Consider the following 26,636-nt stretch of genomic DNA (forward strand, 5'->3'; position numbering starts at 1 on the left):
TACTGAATAGCTACGTTTTAAGGTTATGATTGTAACTTATGCCAACTCATTGATTTTTGTTTGCTGCTTTTTATTAAACTAATTATATAATATTAAATTAAACGAAATAACCAACATATTTATATTGTGTGTGTCTTTAGTATTACAAAATGAACGTTACTTTATATTTCTAAATACATGCAAATTACGTTTGTTTGTTTTTTATTTCTATAAAAATCTTATAAAGTTAATCGTTGTAAAATATTTCGTTAAGTGCACTTGCTTACTGGTTACTTCGTCAATTAGATCTACAAGTTTTCATGTGTAAAATTAACAATACTTTGAAAGGTGTGTTAGAGTCAAGTAGATAATTATATTACAGTTACATTAAAATTGCACCAAATTTATACATCACTTTGTCATTGACACGAAAAATCGTATATGTATGTACTAAATCTAAAATAGTTTTATGTTGATATGAAAATATTTCCATTGAAATACATGTTTAACTTTTCAATTTTATAACAACTATAAGAAAATTATTATTTTATGATTTACATTATAGGTTATGTTACCCTGTGTAACTACTATCTATATAATAATCAATTTTACTCTAAAATAAATATTAAAATACGTTAATATGTAAATTAATGCGATGTGTTTGCTGAATTATCCTTGATAATTTAATTGTTACAAAATATTGAGTCCCGTATTGTAATTTATCACAAATTTGCACCACTACTAGTTCTATATAAAAGTTATAGATAACCTACAATTTTAGGTTATGACTGTCGAATATCAAGTTTCCGGCCATTGTATAATTTCAATAATTAAATGTGTCCGTCCATGTAATTTACTTCCCCGTACAGTTGTCGAATGTTCTGCTGTCGTTCTAAGTCCAATTGATTGTACTTGTTCTGCGCATAGCCATTCACCATTGCATGTCCGTTGGCGACGCCATTACCTACGTGATTCACACCGTTCGCAAGTACACCGTTACCCATACCTTGCACTTGTCGACTTAGTGTCTGAATAGGTTCCCCTTCCAAGTCTTGCACCTGCATGCTTTCCTGTCTTCTTGGTGGACCATTTCCGTTCATAGCCGGTGGTGGATCAACTTTTGTCGGATTCTGAATGCCATTAGGTAATGGTTTACCTTGTGGTAAACCATGTCCATTTGCTGCCGACGAAGACTTATCGCGCAAATATTGAATGTGTTCTTTCACAACGTTGCGGAAGTCTTGTTGAACGGGCGCTGTGTCTGTATCACCATCCACCTGAAAACAATAACATGTATTTAGTAATATAAGTTTTTTGTTTGAAATTAATTTAATTTACGATTGTAAGACGGCCAATGTCGTCCATTGCTTTCAACATGGGTAAGGAGGATTGCCTAAAAATTTCCAATCTTCTTCTAAAGGCAGTCACACTGTCATCGAGACGTCCTCGACCAAGTTGCAGTTTAGAACAATCGAGGAGAATCAATGTAGGCTTCTGTTTGTACTAGAACACATTAAATAACAAGCAATCAATTAATATTTGCTTTGCAAAATCTTATTCAACGTTGTTTGAACTCCGTTGGGGATTAAACTAGTTTCATGGTAAACTACCTGCACTCAAGTGCAATACGATACAAATAAGTTGAACAAAGAGTTGGCAATCGATCGAAATAGAGTTGTATGTGTTTACAATTTCTTGTTCAAATATGACCAATTGTCCTTGTTTGTATCGTAATTATTCCAGTAAATATTGAGTCTGCATAAGTCGAAACTCATCCAATTAGTCACCGTTCTCAAACGGTGGAGTGTTTTTATCAGATCGTAGACAAAACACAAAACACTTATGTTACCAAGTAACAGTACGTAACAATACATATTCCTTATGAATTGACGTCAGTATATACCTATGTTTGATCTTCATAGTGATCAATTTATTTTTGGAATTATATTCGATTATTGAATATTTTCACTTACTTTGGCTTCGAATTCGTTGGCTTGCGTCATATTTCGCGGGTAACCATCGAGGATAATCCCTGGCGTATTACTATTCGCCGCTATGTGCGATTCCATCATTTTCATGATGATATCTTGGGGTACCAGCTCACCGCCAGCGATACAATCGCGTATTTTAGCAGCGTCGCTGCCAGGTTTAGGATCTGGTGGTTCAGCGGTTGCCCGCAGAAGTCTACCGAGACTGATATGAGTCCAACCGGTGTCCTTTGCGGCTTGCGTGCATAAAGTCGCTTTATTGCTGCCAGGTCCACCAATTACCCATAGAACATTTGGAATGCCTGGTTTTAATGGTGATCTGTATGATGGCGGCTGTTCTTGTGATGACACTGATATCACTTGGGTTGCTGGTCGAGGCGAGTCTTGTCGTGGTGCAACTGGTTGAATTATCTTCTCGGGACGTGGTTTTGGTACAACAGGAGGTGGTGCCTGTGTCTGCATAGGCTGTTTATATATAACAATAATGTTATTTCTTTTTTGTATAATATACTTATTAACTTACAACTGTAGGCAATTCCATTGTTACATCTTCGGGTACTGATGCAACTTTACCATTAGAAAAGATAGGCGGGTTGTCCTGCATGCCCAATATACGGAATATTGAGGAACGAAAATCCTTGTATACATCACCAGGATGTCGTTCGCCGTTAACCTGTCAAATTAAATTATAGCAATTATTGTAGTTGTAATAGAGATGTTAAATTGAAATGAAATGCTTTACCGATATCAGCATATTGCTCTGATCGAAGTAATCGGCAACAGGCATGACATTCTTGTAGAAATTGTTAAGCTCCATACGAGCTAGCGAAAGGACGACCTGTCCTAATTTGGCACCATAATCAATTTGTCTTTCGAGAACTTTTTGTCGCCACGATATCAAAACCACTCCGTTAACGACTTGAATCTGTAATCAGAATTAGCAAATAAATTAGCATTAAGGTTATGTTCTTGAATTTCCGCATTTAACCTCCAAACGTTGAGCATTTTTATGCATAAAGTATTTTTATTGTATACAGAAAATTGAGCATTAGGCCTACACAAACAGGAGCCTAATTGTGTAGGAGTCGTAACAAATGACCATAACTACGCAACAAATGCCCAGTAAACAGGTTTGGTAGCGTGCCATTTTCATTGTCGCGCCCCATGAGCTTTTCGATGTCGTGATAACACTGCAATTACGCCGGCACGGTTTCGTTTCAAGTTCAGTGCATTATAACGTTATCGTTCGTTGGGATTTCAGTTCAAATGCATTGCCATGTGGATTGTATGCCCATGCATGCAACAACGAAGCAATCAACTGACATTAGACCCGGTTTTTTTCCTTCCGCCATTATCTGAACAATTTAGGAACAAAACCAGCGGAGGCATTGTTATGGAAAATCAAAAGTTATTGTTCAGCAACGTTTTCTGGTCCCTTACAAACGGACAAAGCACAACATTATATAAAATTTACTCAAATTGTAGACGCACCAATAGAATAAATCAATTATTTTACGTGTTTAGTGAGCATGCACACACTAAATCGATATGAGCATTCATGACTACCAACGACCAAGACCGAGCTTTGCTTCAGTATAGAAAATAATCAATTTTGTGCGTATATTTTGATATATGAATGAATTTACGTATCTCATTGATTTTTGAATTCTAACACAAGACACTGTAATTAAATGTGCTTGACCATGAAAATATCAAGAAAACAATTTTAATGCCGTAATTCTTTTTTTACTATGTTTAATAGCGATCTATAATATTTTATTGCTATGTTTTTCTTCAATTTTTTTGTTACAAATGCACCAATTGACCTTAGTGTTATCAAGTCATCAAACTCTATAACTCAAATGCCATTGTCATGTTACAATTATTACAATTAATACGAATAGACGTTTAATTTCAATTCAATTTTTATATTAGTTTTATTGATTTTTCATATCATATCGACGAGTCCTCAATTAATAAAATATAAAATAATTACACCTTGTTCGTTTTACCACGAACTCGGCTACTACATTCTACACCATACTTTATTCATCAGGGTTAAAATCTATATAATAATTGAAAATGTATGTAGACATTAAAATTTTAATTTCAATTGCATGCGGAAAATGCAACGCAAACAAAAAACGTCTTTTTTCTCATAATGCGGTTTTCCAATATCTTGCTAGAGTTGCTAGTAACATGTAATCAACATTTAAGTGATTGGTGGCGCACGCAATTCGCCAAACGATTTGTTGAATTTGCATAAATGCCGCGTTATAACATAAAGCGCGAGCGCAAATTGTAATAGGGGGCGAGTGCGGCCAATTCGAACAAGAAACGAAATAAATGCGAGCACTATCACGCCACGAATCATTTGCATGAATTTGCTGTTGGTAATACGAGTTAAATATAGCGACGTCGAAGGGCAGGAGTAAAAAAAATACAGTTTTGTGTGGTTTATAAAAAAAGTTTGTTGCGCATTCAAACGAAAGATATTTATAAAATAATGCGTAAATATTTTTGGTTGTGCCAAAATTAGCTGAAAATTTATGACACCTGTGCTAAATTTGTTACAACAAATACGCGCCTTGAGTTATACATAGTGGGATTATTTCTATAGCAATAATTATCATTTTAATTATTAAAGTATTATCAGTTTGACTTTGGTGTGTATATCGAATGTACGCGACTTTGAACAAACAAATCGATATTTACCTATATCATACGTATGGTCGACCAATGTCCACCAAAAGCACGGTTAACTTAGGACATGTGCGTCAGTATTATTCGATCCTATGGTTTGGGTCTAACCCACTAAACAGTGAATTGTTTTTACTATTTTTAAGTTATTTTATATTGAGTATTTTAAAATTGTAACCGAAAAATTGTGCCATAATCTCAAATTTTACTCGCATTAATAAATACAATGTTCAGAAAATGTTTTCAAAATTTCAAGCAAAAATGTGAAAGTACCATTCTTACAATTACAATTACCTTTTCAGAATACTCAACCACATCCCTCATATTACGTGGATATCCAGACACTAGATACGTTTTGGCCGTGGGCGACATTTTCATTTCGAGCATTAGTACTTCCGTGACCGTTTTGCTCGACAACATGCCAAAATCTTGCATATCTGAAAACAATGCGCATTTGAAAATAACTACAATCATAATAATTCGGTCAATGACCAAACATAGTGAATCAAACAAATATAATATTTCTAATCAACCGGAATGCATACAATTTTAATGTTGGTGTCTGAAGGAGTTAGTAAACGAGTACTTGAACGTACATTACACTCAAAGCAAAAGTTTTGGGTCTAGGGTGACTCAGAGCAACAAGCAAGTGCAAACACACATATACTATAATTCAAAATATTCATTTAATAAATTCGTGTAAATATGTCGAAAGACATTAATTGAATTCAGCATAAAAACAACGCGCGTTTTATTAAAAAAAAAACTTAGTTGATAAGTAAGAAAAACAAAGTTCAACACTCTCTTGCGCCAGTGGTTGGTAATATTTGTATATTAATACGAAATAATAAAATAAATAATGGCCACTCGTCTGCTACTCAAAAATTACCTTCGCTGTTTATGTTACCGATATTGATTAGGCTGCTGTGACCATCTATATATTAAAGAGAAATTATTGTACGAACATTAACATCATGAGCACGCAATTGCACACAATCACACAACATTTAGATATCACAGTGACACAATCACAGGAGCACAAATGAAGATGTCATATGTCTACGGTAACTCGTTGAAGTCGCTTGCGTCGTTAATCATTGATTCAATAATTGCAAATTTGAGATCGACTTACCATTGCCTATAGCGTATTGCTGTAGTAGGTCAGTCATGTTGATGTGTACGATGCCCTTCTTCTCCTCCATCAGGTTATCGCAGTGCGTCACCTTTCCACTGCCGGGACCTCCTATAAAAATACAACTTTTGAGTTTTTGAGATTCGGAACTCCTTGGGAATTTGGACGTACCCAACACGAATATAACAGGTACTTTGGGCATTTCGAATTGAACAGGGCTTGAGTTGTGCATTGGAAATTGGCCGTCGGGAGGGGTGACGACGGTCCTTGAATCGTTACGTGCGCTATTGCGTGCCCAAGTTTCTCTTCCTTCTTCGAATGCTTGTGAACCATCACTTTGTTCTGAAAATTTGAAAACCACATTATAATCTTATGATTTACATCAACTTAGTTCTTAAAACTTGTTTTGTGAACTAATGATTTATGTTTCATTTTATTTGATTTGCGTACCCTGTATTTGAATTAGGTTTATGCAAATTGGAATCATGAGTTAACGCGCTACGAAAATAGCACGTCGAGGCAAAAGGGTGAAACTGAACCAATGGCAAACGTTCATGGTTAAATTTATATCTTCGAATTAGCATTTTCGCATGTTTTATGCACCTGTTGGGCAAGAAACAAATCCTTTGTGAACGGTTTTCAAAATTTTGTGATTTGAACACGTGTGCTTTTAAATAACTCTTGACATTAAAAATGTTTCATAATTTATTTGTGCTTTTGGAAAAAATATAATAATAATTATTATTATTATAAACGACTTCAGCCAAATATCAATAATTTTCCGTAATTTCGTAGTTTACATTTGGTAAAAGTATACTTATATAAATTTTATTATTAAGTAAACAAATAAATGACTTATTTTACGCACTAATTATACAATTATTAATTTTTTTAATTGCACCATAAAACAATAACTTAAAAAGTAAATAAAAAGTTTGAGCATATTCACTTACTGCAAATTTAGCGGCAATAATTAAAAAAAGATGTTTTTCACAACATGATAACACGACAATAGTAACACTATCCGCAGTATGAACTAAAAAAACAACACTAGTTTGTACATTCCCGTTTATCAAGATCAAAGCCATAAAAACAATTGCGTAAATCGATAATGCGCGCTCATCGGAAAAACGTTACTGGTCGAAGAAGGTTCGGGTTTTCCAAACTGTTGTTTTAAGGTGTCAGGCATTATTGCTTCTCATGACTACACATTTTCAATATAGTCAGATTGTTGACACCTTGACCTTATATAGGACTATTTAAGGTCGTTTCTATGATACGAGTTTGTTATTCCATCGAACTGGACACACGCGTAATTTCAATAAGTGAATGAATATGAACATATTAGTAACGTATTTATTAATCATCATTAGGAAGGAATTGACATTTCATTTTCATCCAACAAATGGAAGTATCTTCGAAATTTGACACTAGTTTACTAAATGTTTACAAATACGTACTTATTTAATACAGTTTTATTTTATGAGCAAATTTGTTTTTTCTACCAGGTGCTTGATAAATAGTGATTGCGGTATCAATCATTTTGTAGGAGATTTGTTAGTTCAGAACTCTGCAATTTTTGTCACGAACTGTGAGTCACGATATTGGATGATTAAGACGTGTTTGGATAATATTTTTTCTTGCTTATTAATTACTTGTATTAATCTAATTGATTATTCATAAATATACTTAATAAAGGCAATATGATTGAAATTAGTTAATTTCTATGTTTTACGTTTATTTTTATATTTCACAGCTTTAATTTAGAAAAATTGTGCAATCAATTGCTATTTTGAGTTAATATTCACCTATACGTCATATACCATTAGATTAAATGGTAGTGAAGATAAATAAATTCATTGCATGTTATAACACCACAATGTACGATATATGACTAGTTCTAGTAAAAAAATTCTGACGCTTTCGATTTAACGCTGTCACTCACAATTTCTATATTTTAAAACCTAGGATACCTACATATTTAAATCGATTTTTTAATCTATTTCAAATTTATTTGAGAAATAAATTTTAATGCAACCTTATTCAAATGGAGACATTGACAAGCAAAAATGCAGTTTAAATAATTTTCTACGATTAAAAAAGTTTGTATTATTGTCCGGATCATATTCGTCATAGCAACTTGTTTGATTTTTTATTGTTGTTATTGCACAAATTGCCCTTATCCCTCGAATCGATATTTCCTACGGTTGTAAATGTGTACTGAATTATATATGAAGAACGAGGCGCATTAAAACTCATGTTTTCCATTCGCATGTGTGGTCGTCACATTGAAACACGTTGTGAATGTTTACTTCGACTTGCGTTTTATCAACTAAGTTCATTGTCGATATCGTTCATTGTCAATTCGATTATTGTGCAGGTTATTGTTTTATTAAATCATTACAATATATAAAAAATTAATAATTGTCACAATTTATTCAATATATTGTAATAATGTATTCAATATATTGCGCAATATGAACTATTTTGATTTGTAAAAAAATTACCGGCATTTTTGAAAATGTATAACGTTGATTTGCTAGTTCCTTATACAATAAGCATATAAATAAATTTGATTGCAGGCAACCAACAATACTTGGTATTTCCATAGCAACCAAAAGAGATTTTAAATTTACCTGTGTCTAAACAGATTCCCATATTCCGGTAAGATGCGTGTCTTTAAGTATAATTCAACAGCGCTCGGAGATCACAAGGGTGTAAACAAAGCCGCGGATGGCGCGAGCTGATTTTCGTCTTAACCATCGAGAGTTGAGCCGAAGTTGATTCGTAATAAAATACACAACAGTCACATCCTGTGCGGTTCACCGATTAGCAATAAACAAGTAACACACACCCGCTGACTTCGGACGCTTCATGCATAGCGTTCAAGTTGAATTCATTAACTGAACGTGGAACAAACGACAGAACGTAACGCGACTGCCGATGGAAATGTTTGACGCAACGCGCACGTGGAATTCGACCGTTTCAATGAAAGTCCGGCGCGACACTAAGCCGTTTTCTCTTGGGCGAGCCGTGAAAATGCCGGCCGCTCTTAAATATTTAATGCCGCCGACCGATCGCGTTTTCCAACGAACCAACACGGCGGGCTGGTGTGGTGACCATGCGTCAAAGAGGGATGCCAACAGTAGCCATGGGAATGGAGTCGTCGCCGTGTCCACCGCGTGCCGCAAGCGCAGAAATACACAACCGTTTATTCACTATTCACCGCCATTAATTATTACAAATAATAACAATAATTTTGATATGTTTTACCTTCTGCTTTCATATCGGCCGCGTTTTCAACGTTTCAAAGAAAATATTGACCCTAAAAAGTGAATCCCACATATTGGGCACGCACCTGCCTTATGATTCGGATAAATTCGACGTTTTTGTGTTCTTTGTTTCATTATTCATATCATAAGTTGGTGGAGCTGGGTAAGTACACAAGTGTACATATCTGGAAACATTCGGCCGTTTTCTAGGACAAACTTATTACGCTTTCATAAGTTTCTCTGTACATATCGACAAATGCGATGAAGACAATTAAATTACGATTGAAAAATGTGGTAGCCAACACTTGCTCGGATCCACAATCAATGGATCATTAATTAACCAGCAAGCAGGTGCAATTAATCCAATTATGCATAACTTCTGCGGTGGATGGATACGTTCGGTCGATTCTTATGTACATACCTGCATTATTCATGTTGTCCTTTCGATCCTTTTAATTATCACACGCGATTTTTCTGTGGCTTGTGCAGCGTGCACCGCGATGAGTGCAGATGAATGTTCTAGTGATTTGTTCATGAGGTGATAATTGCTCTCATAACACGAGCGAAGAATAAATTAGTAATACAGGGTGAATAATGTATATTGAGCAAACAGCTGTTAATTTTTATTAATTGCAAATCTAGTTGCATTTAATTATGCTATACAACGTACTATTATTTCGTATAAATAGACAGGATTAAATTTGCAGACGTTCTTGCACTTCCCTAGACCGGTTAAAACATTGATTATATTTGTTTTGGAATTGGTTACTACTACTATTGGTTAATACTATTTATTTTCAATGATAATAATGGGATATGCTTCAGGTGCGCGCTTTGAGCCGGAAAAATGTGTAAAGATATACCTACTGATGTTTTTGCGTCTTTTGGGGCAAGCAATCTACCACTGTGGTTTATAGGTCATTCCGACCCTATATTACTTTGACAACATTTGAGCATTTTCCGTCCTTTTTAGTTCTTGAGTTTTGCGTGACTTGCCATAGACTGTTAGAGCTAAGTAGCTTAAACAGATTGTTTAAATGGATTGTTTTGAATAGATATATGAAATATGTATCACATAGTCTACAAGTAAAACGTGCATTTTGCCTATTACTAAAATTACACATTAATATTTGATATAACTGTAAATAATTATTTCGAAAACAAAGTTATTCCGAAGTTTTCCAAGTCTTCTTTTCTAAGGATGTTTCATTATAAATTGACAATATATGCAAGTATTGTTTCCGAAACTTTTCCGTTGAAACTTCTTTCATTGCATGTAATAAAACCGTCCCCAAAACGTTTGAAAAAACTAAAAGCAAAAACTAAAATTTTTGTTTAAGCCGGAATATTTTTGTTACCAGCCAATCATGTTTTGTTCAATCAGGAAATGTCAAGTTGTTTTTGTTTTTAGAGCATCTTTCGCACCAAAGTACTTTAGTCACGGGTTTTATTCACGGGGTGGAGCTTGCGCATGCGCATTTTCTTACGGTGCAGCACAAGACCATATGAAATGCCATGCATCATCAGTCAAACATTATGCGCTTAAAAACTTACATTTCTCAGAAGTGTGCGAGCGAATTTCGATGTATTAAAATACAAAATTTCAAATAGGAAAACCTAAAAGCGGAAATAGAGAGTGGAAGAAATCACTCGATTGATTAAAAGCTCTTTACCGCTGCTCTCAATCAATCTCATGCTTCAAATTTGGAAGTTTAACTCACTTATACGTAACATTTTTTCATGGAAACGAACAAACCAGTCAGCACCAAATTTTTCGTTTCGCCGTATTTAAACTGTGTATAAAATGAAGCTCATTACAAAGGAAAATTTGTTACAGATTTTTTTTAGTAAATTGTGTTTAACTGTAACCGTAAAAACTTACAAAGTTAATAATTTAGATTGAAAAACCAATCGTAGAGAGCATTTAGGGGATTTAATTTTTTTGCCAGAAGTGAGTCTTATTGGCGGTAGAAACACGAAATTTAATGTTGTTATTGTACTATAGAAATAAAGTGGATATACAAACCTAACCGAACCTAAATCATCAGTTCAAGTAATACAGATTTTGTTTTGGACGGGTCTCAAATCATATAAATTCCCCATTGAGTTGCATTATGTTAATGTTGATGCTATTGGTACTATTGTCTAACTTCGTTGTCATTATCAAATTTGATCAATCTTATCAATTTTAATTGTTGTCACTTTTGTTTGTTTTTCTGACGGTGATTTCTAACCTCAAACCTGAACCTCATTGGTGCCTTAATTATTAGTACTTTTTAATAAATTATTTATCAATAACGTGGAACGTCATTTAACGAAAATACTACAGTAGCACCTACTTATTGTACGTATTCATTACGTATTTAAGCACTACGGACACTATTTCATGTTTAAAATAAGCAACTAAAAAATTATTACACGGTGCAAAACTAAGAATTGAAGTTAATAGTAGTCTAAAGGACTTGCCGTCTTCGCCGTAAGGAAAAATCCGCTTGTAGTTTATACATAATTCGACTAAACAATAATTACCCAAGAATACATTTTTCAAATAACTCATTTTTAATTTCCGTTTAAATTGTTATTTCCTTCAGCACTTTCCAGCGATTCTATCATTTTCCGATAATCCGCAATGGCCGCAGATAGAAGGCGCGCGCCGCCGGTCGAAGTGTGTCATGTGAAAGCAAATAAATAATTACGTTCGATACGGTGAAGTATCGCACCGTAATAAACTATATTTGAATACAACATATTATTAAGGGAGATTATTTAATTAATAATTCAGCGAGTTTCATTCTCGAAGCGAGCGCAACTCCGTTCGTGGCGCGATGGCGACTCGTGCAGCTACACGCCTTGAATTTTTCAGAACTCAGCGCCAAACTATGTATGGACTACATACTTACTTACTGGAATTGAAAGAGTATAGGAAACGAACGTTGAACAGGTATTTACGATGTGTTCGCCCCGCATCAGAAAAGCAAACGTATAGCCGAATGTAGACGTTTGAAAATAATTCTTTGCGTTGAAGGACTGCGTGTCAATTAAATTATTTAAAATCGCTCGTAATTATGGAGTACTGACTCCACCGTAACGTATGATTACGGGCATCTAATGTAAACACAACGACAGTTTTGATATGAATACGTCGTTAGCATTCGTTGTTTTAATTACGATCATTGGATTGTAATAAATTGTATGCGTCACTTGCAAAGTGCGTGTAAGGTTAAACGTTGGTGTATTTCCATTTATAGATTAGGTTATGCAAATAAAATATTTTTTATTAAAGCGCCACCTATGCGATTTTGACTCAAAGATTGCAGAAACAACGTAGTTTTTAACTGCGTCAAGCAAATTTATAATGCGATATTTAACCAACAAATTTAACCGTTTACAACATTTGCGTTTATTTTAAAATGTTTTATACTTTCCCAGAACTTCAAATGGTCATTCACATGAAATTTTTGAACTATCAATGCTTTAATTCCATTCTTTACAGGATAGTAAGTAAAACTTTATTTAAACCCAAAATATAAAGCAAAAAAATTTATTAATAGCTATGAAAATTATTCACATCACTTTACTAAAATCTGTTACCAAAACCACAAATTCTACTTCGTTATATTTTGGCTTTCTGAAAAGTTTGCTTGTACAACAAATGTTGTATTTGTTATTTCCTTGATGATAACAAAACTGTTTTATGATTAATAACATTTGGATTTATCCATTCTTTGTCAACAAAAATGAAATTAACTTCAAAATTTCGTGTTTTGCGCTTGCTAAATAGCGTGAGATTCACAATAGTGATGCTTGTGCTAAGACGCCGGGTCTGAATGGTAAAACAAAATAAGACAATCATTTATTTTTCGTATTAAACTTTTTCAATGTCTAATAATATATCTCCTTTCGGTGACAAAAAAAAAGTAAAGTCTAATTCTAAATCAGGACTTGTTTTCTTATTTAATGTATATTTATAATCTTTCAGTAATGTAACCAAACCAATTTTTATTTGCATAATTCCAAATCGTTGTCCTATAATTATAATCAAAAGTTAATAATGATTAACGGTTATTATTAAAATTACCTACCTATGCAAAGTCTTGGACCTTCACCAAATGGCAAATAAGAATATGGATTGATTTTGTCCATATTTTCAGGAGAAAATCTTTCGGGATGAAACGATTCCGGATTGGGATAAATATCCGCATCATAATGTAGACCAATTGAGGAAATAGCAACTTGTGTTCCAACGGGCAGAATTACATCAGTTTCTGGTATTTGATATGGTTTTGTGCTTATTCGGTTAATAACTGGTAGAGGAGGATACTTTCTTAGTGTTTCTGAAATGAAGATTTTACTGGAAATTTAATTATTGAGAAGGTTAATCAATAGTTTTACCATCAATAACTTGTTTTGTAAACGTTAATTGTCCAAGTGCTTCATAAGTGACATCGCCATTATATTGAGCAAGCACTTTTCTAATTTCGCTTCGTACCTCGTCTTGAATGTCTGGATTTTTTGCCAACTCGAACAAACAAAACGTCAGGGTTGTTGAAGATGTCTCAAAACCGGCGAGAAAGAATACAAACGCCTGAGCCACAAGCTCATTAAAAGTAATCTCGCCTTCATCCATCAATTGAATAAATATTCCCATAAAATCATTCTTCTCAATTTTATTCTCCTTTCTAAACTTAATCGTAGCTTTAATTGCGTTAACAAAAAATAGTTCCACCGGTTTTGGGAATATTACCATGTGCATCTTGGCAGCAAATAGTTTAAAATTCATTGTTATCATTCCATGTAGGATACGAATGTAGCCCAAATCAAAGACCGCTTTTCCATTTTTACGAAATTCGGCGTCTGGATTTTTAAAACTATTACACTCTATACCAAACGCAGAAGATCCAATTATATCAGTCGTAAACTTTGCGGCTACTTCCTTAATATCCAAAGGTTCATGATTTATTCTGCAGTTCTCAATGTGTTCGATGAGAGGATATCGACAATCCAATAAAATTGATAGCATCATTTTCATTTTTCCCGAAGTAAACGCCGGTGTCATTTTCGTCCGGATGTTTTTCCATTTCTCGCCTCCCAAAAGAATAAGTTAGCACTGATGGGTTGATCCTGTTCATTGTAATAGAACCCTTTATCATCAAATGAATGAAAGTTCTTTAGTAAAATATCTTTGATCAAAGCCAAGTCGATAGGCATGAAAGACGGTTGATGAAATATATAAAATCCACCATATTTGTATCCTTGATCTCTTAAGTATTTGTATATTTCGGCGACTTGAAATCCAGGAGGTGGAGGGTTGCCATATAAGAAGTTGTAAAAGTTGCCGAATGGTATGGATGGTGGTTTCACTGGTATGTTTAAATGATCAAAAAACGCGTAACTTTTTCGGAAGAATACATAAATTCCAAGTAAAACGAGAAATAGTAATGTTAACGTTAGCATGTTGTTTAATTAACTTACTGTGGACAAATGATAAATAACAAATGAATGACCTTGATGTGCATGTGCAATTTTAAATTACCACCGTGAAAACCCTTTCGACGCATACCAATTTTTATCAATTTATTGCGTCAATACGTAATTTCAAAATAATTATAATAGTAATGTATTTTAAAGGTTAATGCTACTCGAAGCACTCATTGGTTGCTGGTATTTCAGTTTTTGCTGAATAAATTTAATTATTTTATTTGTATTTTCATATTTGCAAATGTATTACCAACCTATTTTAATACGTATGATAGTATCTATAGTACGAGTAAATATTAGTACAGAGTACAGAGCTAAGTTATTGTATGGTATATTTTGGCAATAAAATTAAAACCAATTCCTTTACTCAATCAAATTTTTATGTTGAAAGAAGTAATAATGGCTTTGGCATGTATCACTACTGGTTTGTGCTTATCGGACAATGTAGTCACTGGACGCTTTATTTTTTGTTTAATCCGATCAACATCGGATAGTATTCCTTTTTTTGTCACAGATCTGAATTCTGACAAAGAAGTAAGAATGTGTGAAAACAAGTTATAACCAATCGAACTAGTTTTTGGGCTAATATTTGGTTTTGAGTTACACCGGAGATGCGGTTTGCTATCTATCCGTCTAATATCCTGGCAACGAAAACAACACTTATGAAAAAAACTTAAGAAAAATGCAATAAAACCAAACAGCCATCTTGTAAAGTGTATAATAAAATTTTAGCCCTGCATTATCTTGAATATTTGCGGATATTTAAAAAGAAAAGTGACGAAATACTATGTAATTATTACTAATAGCTAACCTTACGTCACATAAAACAATTAGTTGCTTTCGAAGAAAACAACATTTTTACCTCACTACTTAATAATTAATTGTTTGCTTTCCCTAAGTCCTCTCCAGATTATTTCTTGTTTTCATTCTACTTACAACACGTCATCCTCTTAAAATTAATTTTATTTCAAACTGAACAATATGCACTCAGTATACTAATAACCAAATTTCAAGGTGAAACTAAATTATGCATTACACTAGATTGTCCGAACAATTATAAAAGAGGACATTTATTGGATGACTTGCTATTTCATCACGTATTAATTTAGTCACTTCATAGCTATTCAAATTAATCGATATTTGTTGATTTGCGCAAATAGATAATGATTCTATTTTTATATTATGCAAGTCATTGTGATTCAGCAAGATTTCGTCATCTTTAAGTATTTGCTATCAATCCGTTCAGGTTCTGCACTGGAATAAATGAAATGAAATGAAATAATGTGTAAAATTTGAAGTAAAGAATGTACTGGGTGTCACCACCACTATGTGCACACATTAACTAAAATAATTCTGAAACGACTAACGCTTAGAAGCCATTCAATAGATCGTTAATCAATACAATAAAAAACTATTGTAAATCAATGCAAATGTACTGTAAATCTGATGTGTAAATAGCTATCCCCATTAGCTGAGCGGTATCCATTTCAAAATTATTGAAATCTTGCCATCTCTTATAAAGCTTTTGATATTACCTACGTATTCATTGTTTTGAAAGAGGACTATTTCGTGAATTTCATGAAAACAAGTGCATCTTGGCATCATCTCGATTTTAAATATTTTTATTTCAATTCTTATCCCGTATTTAATCCCTTTCGAATTATAATTTCACGATTATTAACACATTTACCCTTTGGGCAAATTTAAAAACTATCGTAAGTTTTTATCAAAATTGGTTTAGCGGCCTTGGAGTTTATGGAAAACACACATTTACACATTCATTTTTATATCCATAAATAGATAAAGAGAAATTATGAAATGATATTCTCGAATAGATCTGATCCCAATTTGCTAGCGATAATAAATACATACGCATAACCACTGCACTTCCAGTCGTGTCGCGGCCACTACAATAACACGCTGAGTGTTGAGATTAGTAGCCTCTCAACAGTTGAACAGAATCGACGTATTACATCATGTATATAATTATTCTTCTAACGGTACTCGTACTATTGGTGTACAAATATTACGACCAAAAGTATGCTTTTTGGAAGAATTTAAACGTGCCATACCTGCAACCATCTATACCGTTCGGTAATCTTGATAATTTCGTAGTGAAAAGATGTCAACCCCTCGGATTTCAAATGGCCAACCTGTACAAACGGATAAAAAGTGAAGGTCACCGATTCGGCGGCATTTATGCACTCTCTACGCCGATATTGATCCCAGTTAATGTTGATCTCATTAAAGATGTACTTGCTCGGGATTTTACTTATTTTGATGAAAAGAACTTTTACATCAATGAGAAGGATCAACCAATCAGTGGAAATTTGTTTTTCCTCGGTGGTGAGAAATGGAAGAATATGCGTGTCAAAATGACCCCGACATTCACATCCGGTAAGATGAAACAAATGCTTTCGATTGTTTTGGATTGTCATATACCACTATTGGAGCATTTGGAGACATGTTGGAAAACCAAGCAGGCGGTGGACATCAAAGAAACCACGGCTAGATTTACCACTGACGTGATTGGTTCTGCGGCGTTTGGTATACAATGCAACAGTTTCAAAGTCGCCGATCCTGAATTTCGTCGCATGGGGAGAAGATTCTTGAATCAAGACTATACGCAAATCTTGATCAACATGTTTTCGTTCAATTTCCAGGATGCAGCGCGAAAACTCCATCTTACGTCATTCCCTAAAGATGCCGAGCAATTCCTTACTGACACCATACGGGATACTATGCGTTACCGTAAAGAAAACAATGTGACCAAAAACGATTTCTTACAAATGTTAATTAAATTGCACGATGAAGGGCAAATAACTTTTGGACAACTTTCTGCACAAGCATTTGTTATTTTTATGGCTGGCTATGAAACGTCTGCAACAACCATGATGTTTGCTCTGTTTGAGCTGGCGCAAAATCAAGATATTCAAAACAAAGTTCGAGAAGAAATTCGAAGAGTGCTTGCAAAATATAATGGAGAAATCACATACGAAGGTTTGGGAGAGTTAACATACACGAAACAAGTAATTGACGGTAAATACACACAACATGCATTTATAATTATGATTAAATGATTCTAATTCTATTCCAGAAACACTCAGAAAACATCCACCTGTTCTCACAGTCGACCGCTTGTGTTCCAAACCGTACAAATTAGAAAATGAGAATATTACCATTCCAGCTGGAGCTGTTGTGATCGTCCCCACGTACGGAATACATCATGATCCGGAATATTATCCGAGCCCAGCTAAATTTGATCCTGATAGGTTTTCACCGGAAAACATTGGGAATATCAACCCATACACGTATTTGCCATTTGGTGAAGGGCCGCGTTTATGCATTGGTCAAAGATTTGGTATTATGCAAACTAAAGTTGGATTGATATCACTACTTAAAGATTATAGGTACACGTTGAACAAGAAAACTGATCCAAATCTTGAATTTGACTTTAAATTCATTCTTTCACCTGTTGGTGACATATTATTAGATATTGAAAAAGTCGATTAACTTATTTAACTCAACCTCAAAAGTTAGGATATATGTTATCTTCATTTTAATTCGCAAGATCTCTTTTAGAGAGTTAAAGATGCATTTTTTCGTAAGGTATTGCTTTCTACCTGAATATGTAAAACTTACAGTGATAAGTAAGTAATATTTATTATAACGCAGTATTTTACACATAACATTTTATAGTATTGTAAATATACAAGTCTCTATTAACGGTAAATCGTTTAGTAGGTTTGTGATCACAATTAATATAATATGCAAGTTCATGTTGATTTTCATATCTTATCTAATCAAATTCATTATGCACAAATAAAAAATAATCCACTGTTTAAATAGATTATAATTCCCACACCATTCCTCCTTGATGATGTGTAATAAATAATCCTCACTCAAAATAAATTCATTCGCGTTTACAGTCGGTTGTTTATTCTCCATTGAGACTGTTGTGAGTCAAGATTAGTGGTCTCACGTCCGTCGAACAATATCTCCGTGTTGCGTCATGTATGTGATTATATTAATTAGTGTTCTCGCACTATTGGTGTACAAATATTACGATGAAAAGTATAAATTTTGGAAGCATCTTAACGTACCATATTTGACACCATCCATACCATTTGGTAATCTGGATAATTTCGTTTTGAAGAAATGTCAACCTGCAGGAATTCAGTTAGCCAATTTTTACAAACGGCTGAAAGGTGAAGGACATCGTTTTGGAGGTATTTATGTTCTGGGTACGCCAATATTCATTCCAGTAGACCCCGATCTTATTAAGAATATACTCGCTAAGGATTTTACTCATTTTGACACAAAAAATTTCTTTGTCAACGAAAGGGATCAACCAATTAGTGGTAATTTGTTCTTCATCGGCGGGGAAAAATGGAAGAATATGCGCGTTAAAATGACACCGACCTTTACATCCGGTAAAATGAAGCTAATGCTTTCAATTCTTTTGGATTGTCATAAACCAATGCTGGAACATTTAGAGGCTTGTTGTAAAAATAAGCAAGCGCTCGATATTAAAGAAACCGCAGCAAGATTTACTACAGACATAATTGGCTCCGCCGCCTTCGGTATCGAGTGTAATAGTTTTAAGAACGCTGACCCGGAATTCCGTCGCATGGGCAGAATGTTCCTCGAAGAGAGCTACACACAAATGTTAAAAAATATGTTTGCGTTCAATTTCCACAACGCCGCACGGAAATTACACATCACGTCGTTCCCGAAGGATGCTGAGAAGTTTCTGACCAACGTTATCCAAGAAACAATGCGTTTCCGTAAGAAAAACAACGTAACCAAGAATGACTTTTTACAAATGTTGATTAAGCTGCACGACGAAGAACAAATCACATTTGGAGAACTCTCTGCACAAGCATTTGTTATATTTTTGGCTGGGTTCGAAACTTCATCGACAACTATGATGTTCGCTTTGTTTGAACTCGCGCAGAATCAAGATATTCAAGATAAAGTTCGGAATGAAATTCGACGTGTTCTTGCAAAATATAATGGAGAAATAACATACGAAGCTTTAGGAGAATTGATTTACACTAAACAAGTAATTGATGGTAAGTACACATAAATATTATAGGTAATTGTTCTTTTTGTAAACGAATTTTTAACGTTGTAGAAACTTTACGAAAACATCCACCTGTTCTAACTGTGGATCGCATGTGTTCTAAAGCATACAAGTTAGAAAACGAAAATATTACTATTCCATCTGGGACTTCGGTGATAGTATCAACATACGGAATACATTATGATCCAGAATATTATCCAAACCCGGAGAAATTTGACCCTGACAGATTTTCGCCTGAAAACATCGGGAATATTAATCCGTATACTTATTTGCCGTTCGGCGAAGGACCGCGTTTATGTATTGGTCAACGATTTGGTATAATGCAAACTAAAGTTGGATTGGTGTCACTGCTTAAGGATTATAGATACACTTTGAACGAGAAAACTGATCCAAATCTGGAGTATGCATTTAAATTCATTTTAACACCTATTGGCAATATATTATTAGACATGGAAAAAGTTAATTAAGTGCTTTTTTCAATCAAAGAAAATGTGAGCAATAATTTTAAGGCAGCTAATTTGATATTATTTGTAATAAATGTACTTCAAAATTAGAAGCAAATATGTAACTACAAAGTGCAAAGGTAACATGAAAGTTGTATAATCTTATCATGAGGAATTTCATCGATAAGATTTACTTATATGCGTTATTTGCGCATTCAATGTCATAACTTTGTGTCATTGAATTTTTGCAAAGGAAAGCCACATATATTAAACTAATAGATGTTTATTTTGGTCTTACTTTCTCATACATAAAACTCTGCAGTTTGTCACTATGAGATTTAACAAAATGAAACTGTTCCAAAGCATATTCATAGAGCTCATTTTCCATTTGCCAGACTATATGTTGCTGAATTTTCCGCACAGTTTCCTCGGACGGTTCGGTTTTCTGTACAGTCCGTCGCAAATGTGACTTATTGCTATTCAAAAAATAATCTCCGGCGCCTTTAAATATACGCGGAATGGTTTGTTCCAATATATTAACAAAATCATTAAGTTCATCCGTTACTCCTACCAATAAATAATTGTTGATTAAGTTTTTCTTCGCCTCCTCCAACGCCCAACTGTTTCCCGGTTTCCTAAATAAATAACGACAGCATTAAAAAGTTAGACTATTCAAATACAGTCAAATATTAATACAAAATGTTTAACTTACCAACATTCAACAGAATGTCCACAAAAGAAAGGAATTTGCAACCACATATTATTGGGATCACAATCAGCTTGATTCTTCAAGAAACATTCATCAAAAGTCTAAAAGAAATCAAATGTAAAATAATAGTCGTATTGAATGAATCAAAATACATGTACCATAGTATCTCCATGTTTTTTTCTAATCAAATATGGTCTATAGTTATCACCATACCTTAGAAAATAATAATAAGATATCAGTCTATCCAAAGGTTTTCGGACAATATTAATAAATAATGGTTTTCTGGCACTAAACTTTGCAAAATCAATAAAAGCAAAGTGTCCATGATAAACAGCAGGCTTCATGTTGTCCCAATGAGTAATATTCTGAACAATTTTATACTGATTTGCCAATGACAATACATGATTGTTTCCTGTTACATTCACATGTAGGGTGTGGAATTTATTCCTTTTACATAGGTCATATGCAACATTTACAAAACTTGTGGAACCTGTTTTTGGCACTCTATTGTAGACAACAACAATATCATCTTCTGAATTAAGCTGGAATTGTTGCTTTGTTTGAACATTATTTTTTCTTGATTGCTCAACTGTGGAATTAATATTGATAAAATGCATATAAAAAATAGAAATTCATTTTATACTTACTGTGTTGGTCCAATTTTGTATAAAGATTATAAATTTGGGTGAATGCCAAAACAAATATTACAATAATAAATACTAAACCTAACCTTAAATCCCGCATTATAAACGGCTTTAAATTAATTCTCTTGAAAAAAAAATATCAACACACTTCAATGTAGACATACTCGCAGTTTCACTCTATTTCACTAGTATAAGTACATTATGCAAATATTACTACTAACGTACATTTCCTTTGTTAAACTACTATCATTTGTTTTGTTCTGTTATGAAACCACCCATTTCATTTAGATACTGGGATTTTACCATAGGCAACTTACAATACAAATCAGTTTGTTAAGAAACAAAGTTAAAATAATTAAATACCTACACGCCCTTCAATGATAATTATAGATTAAGAGATAAAATACAATAATATTACAACAGAGTGCTACTTGTTTCAGATTCCGTATTACTGGGTGTTTTATCTGTATCTTCATGTTTTTCCTGTAAAGTTTTATATTTCAAACGATTAGATGGCTTGGATTGTATGTTGGTGCTTGTGCCAGAAATAATATTACTGCTTTCCGCATCTATATATCTTCCTCCCAATAAATCTTCGGAATCTAAAGGTTTGGGTGGATTATCTAGTCCTTTCTCTTTACGCATGAAATAATTCTAAAAATTTAAAAAGTAGATTTAAATTAGACACTCTTGCAGTACAAACCTCTTTGGTAATTTGTAAGATTTCATCTCGTAGTCGTGGTCCAGAACTCTGCACCAACGAATAAAAGATTCCTTGTGTGTCCTGTAGGAGTACATAAGAGTAACCAAACTCCTTCGCTCTCCCGCCCTCCATAACCAATACTTTATCTGCATCCAAAATCGTGTGCAGTCTATGCGCAATCGTCAAAACTGTACAAAAACGAAATTTTTCTCTGATAGTTGTTTGTATTAAATCATCTGTTTGAGGATCAACATTGGCAGTGGCTTCATCCAAAACAAGAATTCGATTACTGCGAACTATCGCCCGAGCTAAGCACAAAAGTTGCCTTTGTCCGACGCTAAAATTTGCGCCTCCCTCGTAAATTATTGATGCTAACCCAGAAGGAAGTTTTAACACAGTCGGTAATAATGCGACATCCTCCAATGCTTTCCAAAGCAGCGTATCGGAATGTTCCTCAAACGGATCTAAGTTTTTTCTTAGCGTCCCCGCAAATAAAACCGGTTCTTGTGGGATGATAGCAATCTTGGAACGTAAACTCTTCAATGGAATTGTCTGAATATCTATATTATCGACTATAATCTGTCCTTCAGTATCAGCAAGTTGAAATAGTGATGCTATAATTGACGATTTCCCAGCACCGGTTCGGCCAACAATGCCAATTTTTTGATTGGGCTTAACTTTGAATGTGAGATCACGCAAGACGTACGGCTCAGAACGGCCATATTTCAGATAAACATGGTGAAATTCTATTGCTCCCGTTAGCGGCCAGTACGGAGGTGGATTGGTACTTGGTTTTGCACTTTTCTCCGGCTCAATTTTAGTGTACTCGTAAACTCTTTCTACTGAAGTCATATTATTGTCCATTTCACTCCACTGTCGCATGCCCCATTGAAACATGCCCGTAAGCATTAATGCTTGAGTGATGGCCAAGCCAACATTTGCCCCATACGTAAGATCTACAAATAAGATATTTATAACAAGGCAATGTCTTCACATGGAAAGCGAGCACTAGGCACATACCACTAAAAATGGTTAAAAAGCCAAAAACCACAATTGATATATAGACACAACATATTATATCCAATACAAAACCAAATGCTCTGGACGTCACGAGAAACATGTCCCATGCAGACGAGTGAATGTCTTGATATGCGTCAAATTCTTCTCTTGATTTCACTTCTGTTTTAAAAGCTCTGATAGTGGAAAGACCTTGCATTGTTGTATTAAGATGCGTAAAAACTGGACTTCTAGCTGAAACACGTTTTAAAATACAGGTATAAATTTAAATATGTTTAATTAAAGACAAATGCTTATATTTAATTTGAGATTGTAAGTGAATTGAATTACATTTGCATTGAGTATATATGATTCGCCTCAAAAATGTTATTCAATTCACGTACAATTTTAAGTAAATATAGTACTATTGATTATGTATTCTACAAAGATAAATAAATACTTACTAATACCTTCAAGTCGTTTAAGATTTCTGCTCGTATGCAAATAGTAGATCCGCAAAAAATAAAATACAATTAAAATGACCGCCATTGGGACCACCAAAAAAGGGTTTACCACTACAGTCACCACAATAATTCCTAAAACGCTTAGTCCTATCTAAATCATAGTGAACTTTAATAAATATGTTATAAATGTGTATATTGCATATGCAATCTGAGATGAAAAGAATACCTGAAATGTATCCAGTGTAACATATGGGAATTGATCATCAATGGTACCCATATCTTTCGCAAACCGATTTAAAATGCGTCCAGATGCCTGCTTGTTAAAAAATGACATCGGCGCGTTCACCACGGCGTAAAACATTTTTTTGTGCAATTGGATTGACGCATGCATGCACATAGAAAAAAATGCAAGAGAACGAACCAGTGTTGTTATAACGGTGAGCAACATTAAAATTGAATAATACGAAATGTACGCTCTGGTTGTTTGCAACTTAAATCCAAACTCGTCAACGTCGGATGTACCAGAAGCGCGAATTGTCTCCACGTTAACCCTGCAATTACAAAAACAATTTCCGCGTGCTGTTAATTCTTATAGAATGTAATTTACCAGAACGAGATGTAAAAATCGCACGCGCTGGCTAAAATTTGGGTAAAGATAAATAACACTCCCAAGATAAATAGTACGATACAACTGCCGCCGGCTTGCATATAAGCTCTGTATATTTTTCGATTGACTGCACCAGTTCCATAGGCTTCCTTTGCTACTTGCGTGGTGGTCCTCCAATCGGGAAGAGCTACATCCAGGTCGTATTGTTGTTTAGTGCGCTCTTGGCCTGTTGTATCCACTTTATCTTCCAAACGACTGACTAATTCTGGTTTGTTTTCGACCATAACATCATAATCGCCTAAGAAACTCACCCGTCCTAACTGTAGGACCATAATCATAGAAACTTCACGAAGATATTGCAGTTGATGGGTAGCTAGGATGACACATTTGCCTTGTAGAAATTCCATAATACAATCATCGAAAATGACATTTCCTACTTTGGTATCAACAGCTGATAATGGATCATCCAATAAATAAATATCTGCTTCTTTGTAAATCGCTCGAGCTAAGTTAACTCTCGCCCGTTGGCCTCCGCTTAAGCTTACGCCTCGTTCGCCAATGATGGTATCATCACCATATGGAAGCAAACTTAAGTCACGCTTCAACGCACACACCGTCAAAACTTGATTGTATCTACTATGATTGTACTCTTGACCAAAAAGAATATTCTGTTTAATTGAACCGACAAATAACCACGGTTCCTGCGCAGCATAGGATATGACACCAACAACGTCCAACTTTCCGGAAATAATTGGAAGTTCCTTTAGTAATAAATTGAGTAGACTAGATTTGCCACTGCCAACCATACCAATAACAGCCATCATGTCACTTTTTCCCATTTCAAAGCTAACATCAGTCAGAACATTATCGCTTTGCGAATGTGCCCATTTTGCCGAAACGTCCTTAAGTGAAATGTGTACTTCTTCGGGCATACCTTCATTGCTTTCCTTCCAAACGACACTAGACTTTCGGGATGGGGACCACATCTCTTCGCTTAATAGGAAAGCTTCTAATCGGTGAAGGCTAATTCGGGTCTCCGCCATTTGCGAAATTGCATTTGGCAACGCGATGGTCATGCTTTGTCGCAGCACGCCAAATAAAGCAACGACCAGAAACACGTATTGTGCACTCAGTTTGAATCCACTATTTACGTAGATTAAGAGAGCAAGGAAGACGGCCACCCGACTTGTGATTATTGTTAATGACAATAGCAACGACTTGACATAACACGACCATCTTATTTGTCGAATTTCTTTCCTGAGTTAAAAATCAAAGAAATTGCACATCTTCCATATTTACTTAGAAGTAGCGGTATCAGAACTATACCTTCTGGCATCCGAAACTAAATCGGCAAAAGATTGCTCCCACGTGTGCATCTTGATGACTTCAATACCAGCTAACACTTCGTTCATTAATCTCACCCGTACATCAGTTCTAATCGCAGTTTTCCCTCGAATGCGTGAAAACAAACTGCCCAAAAGAACTAAAATCACAAAAATATAATTATGACTTCCTAAAATTACAATAATATGAATTACTTTGTAGTGGAATCAATAAAACGAATAGCGCTACTCCAGCGAACGGATGGATGGAAGCAAAGTAATAAAGCAGAACTAATGCTACAACCACTTCCACAGGAATGTCAAAAATGTAAGGGATATGCAAACAAACATAATCAAAACGATTCACATCGTTCGAAATTAAATTCACCATTTGACCAACTGTGGCATCTTCAAGTGCCTTTCGGCTTAAACGCAAACTTTTCCGGTATATCAACGAGCAACAACCAATGCGGGCCATCATGCCCAATTGCTGCAAACTCAACATATAACTGTGCATGCATATTACATTAAAAATTGATGGTAGCACAATGCACGTGGCGCATAGATATCCATGGCCTTTAGTAAGTTCAGTTTGTCCCTCTTCGAAATATTTCATTAAATAATACAAAGATATAGCTTGACTTATTCTGAAATTGTATTATTAATAAAATCATAATTAAATCCCGTTGATATATGTATTACAAACCTTACTAATTGTACCATAATTAATATAAAACAAAAACGAAGAAAATACCTAAAATAGGTTTTTTTCAAAGCTCGAAACAGCGATGGTTTATCTTTTGTTAATTCAATGTTCCACGCAGCTTCCAATTTATCTCCGAGTAGTGCCGATCTAAATTCGGGCATAACTTCATATAATTCGTCTTCAGAAAAGCCCTTTTTCCATCCATGTCGAAAGGTTGGTATCGTATAACTTAAATTGGAACATGGGATATGTGCAATACAATAATGGAAATTCTTACCCGAAACATATATGTGAAAAACAATTAGCATTTAATTTGGGATTGGGTTTGGGAATGTTTTCTGTGGAACTATACATTTGAATAAAAGTAACATTGACGTTGTCAAGTGAAACACATAACAATGTAATTT

General features: G+C 34.5%; 5 protein-coding genes across 6 annotated transcripts; 1 reads left to right on the top strand and 4 right to left on the bottom strand.

The window, feature by feature from the left end:
• Nucleotides 1–49: 49 nt before the first annotated feature.
• LOC135802476 (adenylate kinase isoenzyme 5) lies at nucleotides 50–8,810 on the bottom strand. Of its 2 annotated transcripts, XM_065316080.1 has the most exons (10): nucleotides 8,436–8,810; nucleotides 5,971–6,141; nucleotides 5,800–5,910; nucleotides 5,557–5,601; nucleotides 4,962–5,104; nucleotides 2,710–2,892; nucleotides 2,491–2,640; nucleotides 1,953–2,432; nucleotides 1,318–1,482; nucleotides 50–1,256 (listed from the first exon to the last, which is right to left on the bottom strand). In XM_065316080.1, the coding sequence occupies exons 1-10, from the start codon at nucleotides 8,455–8,457 to the stop codon at nucleotides 810–812; spliced, it is 1,917 nt and encodes a 638-aa protein (XP_065172152.1). In that variant the 5' UTR covers nucleotides 8,458–8,810; the 3' UTR covers nucleotides 50–809. The 2 variants fall into 2 exon arrangements, with proteins under 2 accessions (XP_065172152.1, XP_065172153.1); XM_065316081.1 differs by lacking the exon at nucleotides 5,557–5,601.
• A 3,788-nt stretch (nucleotides 8,811–12,598) lies between these two features.
• On the bottom strand, nucleotides 12,599–15,809 carry LOC135802488 (probable cytochrome P450 6a13). The gene is given in 4 exon segments (XM_065316096.1): nucleotides 12,599–13,097; nucleotides 13,154–13,405; nucleotides 13,464–14,156; nucleotides 14,159–15,809. Coding segments are annotated over 4 exon segments (1,473 nt in total). The 5' UTR covers nucleotides 14,526–15,809; the 3' UTR covers nucleotides 12,599–12,936.
• Nucleotides 15,810–16,427: 618 nt separating this feature from the next.
• On the top strand, nucleotides 16,428–20,364 carry LOC135802481 (uncharacterized). The gene is made up of 4 exons (XM_065316087.1): nucleotides 16,428–17,588; nucleotides 17,647–18,059; nucleotides 18,523–19,624; nucleotides 19,687–20,364. Exons 1-4 carry the CDS (start codon nucleotides 16,526–16,528, stop codon nucleotides 20,100–20,102), a joined length of 2,994 nt encoding a protein of 997 aa, XP_065172159.1. The 5' UTR covers nucleotides 16,428–16,525; the 3' UTR covers nucleotides 20,103–20,364.
• LOC135802491 (heparin sulfate O-sulfotransferase-like) lies at nucleotides 20,346–21,741 on the bottom strand. The gene is made up of 4 exons (XM_065316099.1): nucleotides 21,435–21,741; nucleotides 20,946–21,376; nucleotides 20,791–20,888; nucleotides 20,346–20,713 (listed from the first exon to the last, which is right to left on the bottom strand). Exons 1-4 carry the CDS (start codon nucleotides 21,529–21,531, stop codon nucleotides 20,362–20,364), a joined length of 978 nt encoding a protein of 325 aa, XP_065172171.1. The 5' UTR covers nucleotides 21,532–21,741; the 3' UTR covers nucleotides 20,346–20,361.
• LOC135802483 (ATP-binding cassette subfamily C member 4-like) lies at nucleotides 21,580–26,613 on the bottom strand. The gene is made up of 10 exons (XM_065316089.1): nucleotides 26,507–26,613; nucleotides 26,230–26,457; nucleotides 25,740–26,170; nucleotides 25,528–25,684; nucleotides 24,202–25,458; nucleotides 23,821–24,145; nucleotides 23,595–23,745; nucleotides 23,155–23,385; nucleotides 22,135–23,090; nucleotides 21,580–22,085 (listed from the first exon to the last, which is right to left on the bottom strand). Exons 1-10 carry the CDS (start codon nucleotides 26,581–26,583, stop codon nucleotides 21,846–21,848), a joined length of 4,053 nt encoding a protein of 1,350 aa, XP_065172161.1. The 5' UTR covers nucleotides 26,584–26,613; the 3' UTR covers nucleotides 21,580–21,845.
• Between the last annotated feature and the right edge of the window lie 23 nt (nucleotides 26,614–26,636).

Source organism: Atheta coriaria, unplaced genomic scaffold (assembly GCF_025399875.1).
Source record: "Atheta coriaria isolate IRGN ID8LTWV9N9 unplaced genomic scaffold, Caltech_Dcor_3.1 hic_scaffold_25_pilon, whole genome shotgun sequence".
NCBI classification, from domain to species: Eukaryota; Metazoa; Arthropoda; class Insecta; order Coleoptera; family Staphylinidae; genus Dalotia; species Dalotia coriaria.

Coding starts and splice junctions, on each gene's coding strand:
- LOC135802476 (XM_065316080.1), bottom strand. CDS start 8,457: ATGGGAATCTGTTTAGACACAG. Junction 5,602..5,799: donor GCAATACGCTATAGGCAATG/GTAAGTCGATCT, acceptor TTTAATATATAG/ATGGTCACAGCAGCCTAATC. Junction 2,641..2,709: donor AGAGCAATATGCTGATATCG/GTAAAGCATTTC, acceptor TTAATTTGACAG/GTTAACGGCGAACGACATCC.
- LOC135802491 (XM_065316099.1), bottom strand. CDS start 21,531: ATGCGGGATTTAAGGTTAGGTTTAGTATTTATTATTGTAATATTTGTT. Junction 21,377..21,434: donor TACAAAATTGGACCAACACA/GTAAGTATAAAA, acceptor TTAATTCCACAG/TTGAGCAATCAAGAAAAAAT. Junction 20,889..20,945: donor AAAAACATGGAGATACTATG/GTACATGTATTT, acceptor GATTTCTTTTAG/ACTTTTGATGAATGTTTCTT.
- LOC135802481 (XM_065316087.1), top strand. CDS start 16,526: ATGTATATAATTATTCTTCTAACGGTACTCGTACTATTGGTGTACAAA. Junction 17,589..17,646: donor CACGAAACAAGTAATTGACG/GTAAATACACAC, acceptor ATTCTATTCCAG/AAACACTCAGAAAACATCCA. Junction 18,060..18,522: donor TAGATATTGAAAAAGTCGAT/TAACTTATTTAA, acceptor AGTCAAGATTAG/TGGTCTCACGTCCGTCGAAC.
- LOC135802483 (XM_065316089.1), bottom strand. CDS start 26,583: ATGTATAGTTCCACAGAAAACATTCCCAAACCCAATCCCAAATTAAAT. Junction 26,458..26,506: donor TTTTCACATATATGTTTCGG/GTAAGAATTTCC, acceptor TTCCAATTTAAG/TTATACGATACCAACCTTTC. Junction 24,146..24,201: donor GATTTTTACATCTCGTTCTG/GTAAATTACATT, acceptor TTGTAATTGCAG/GGTTAACGTGGAGACAATTC.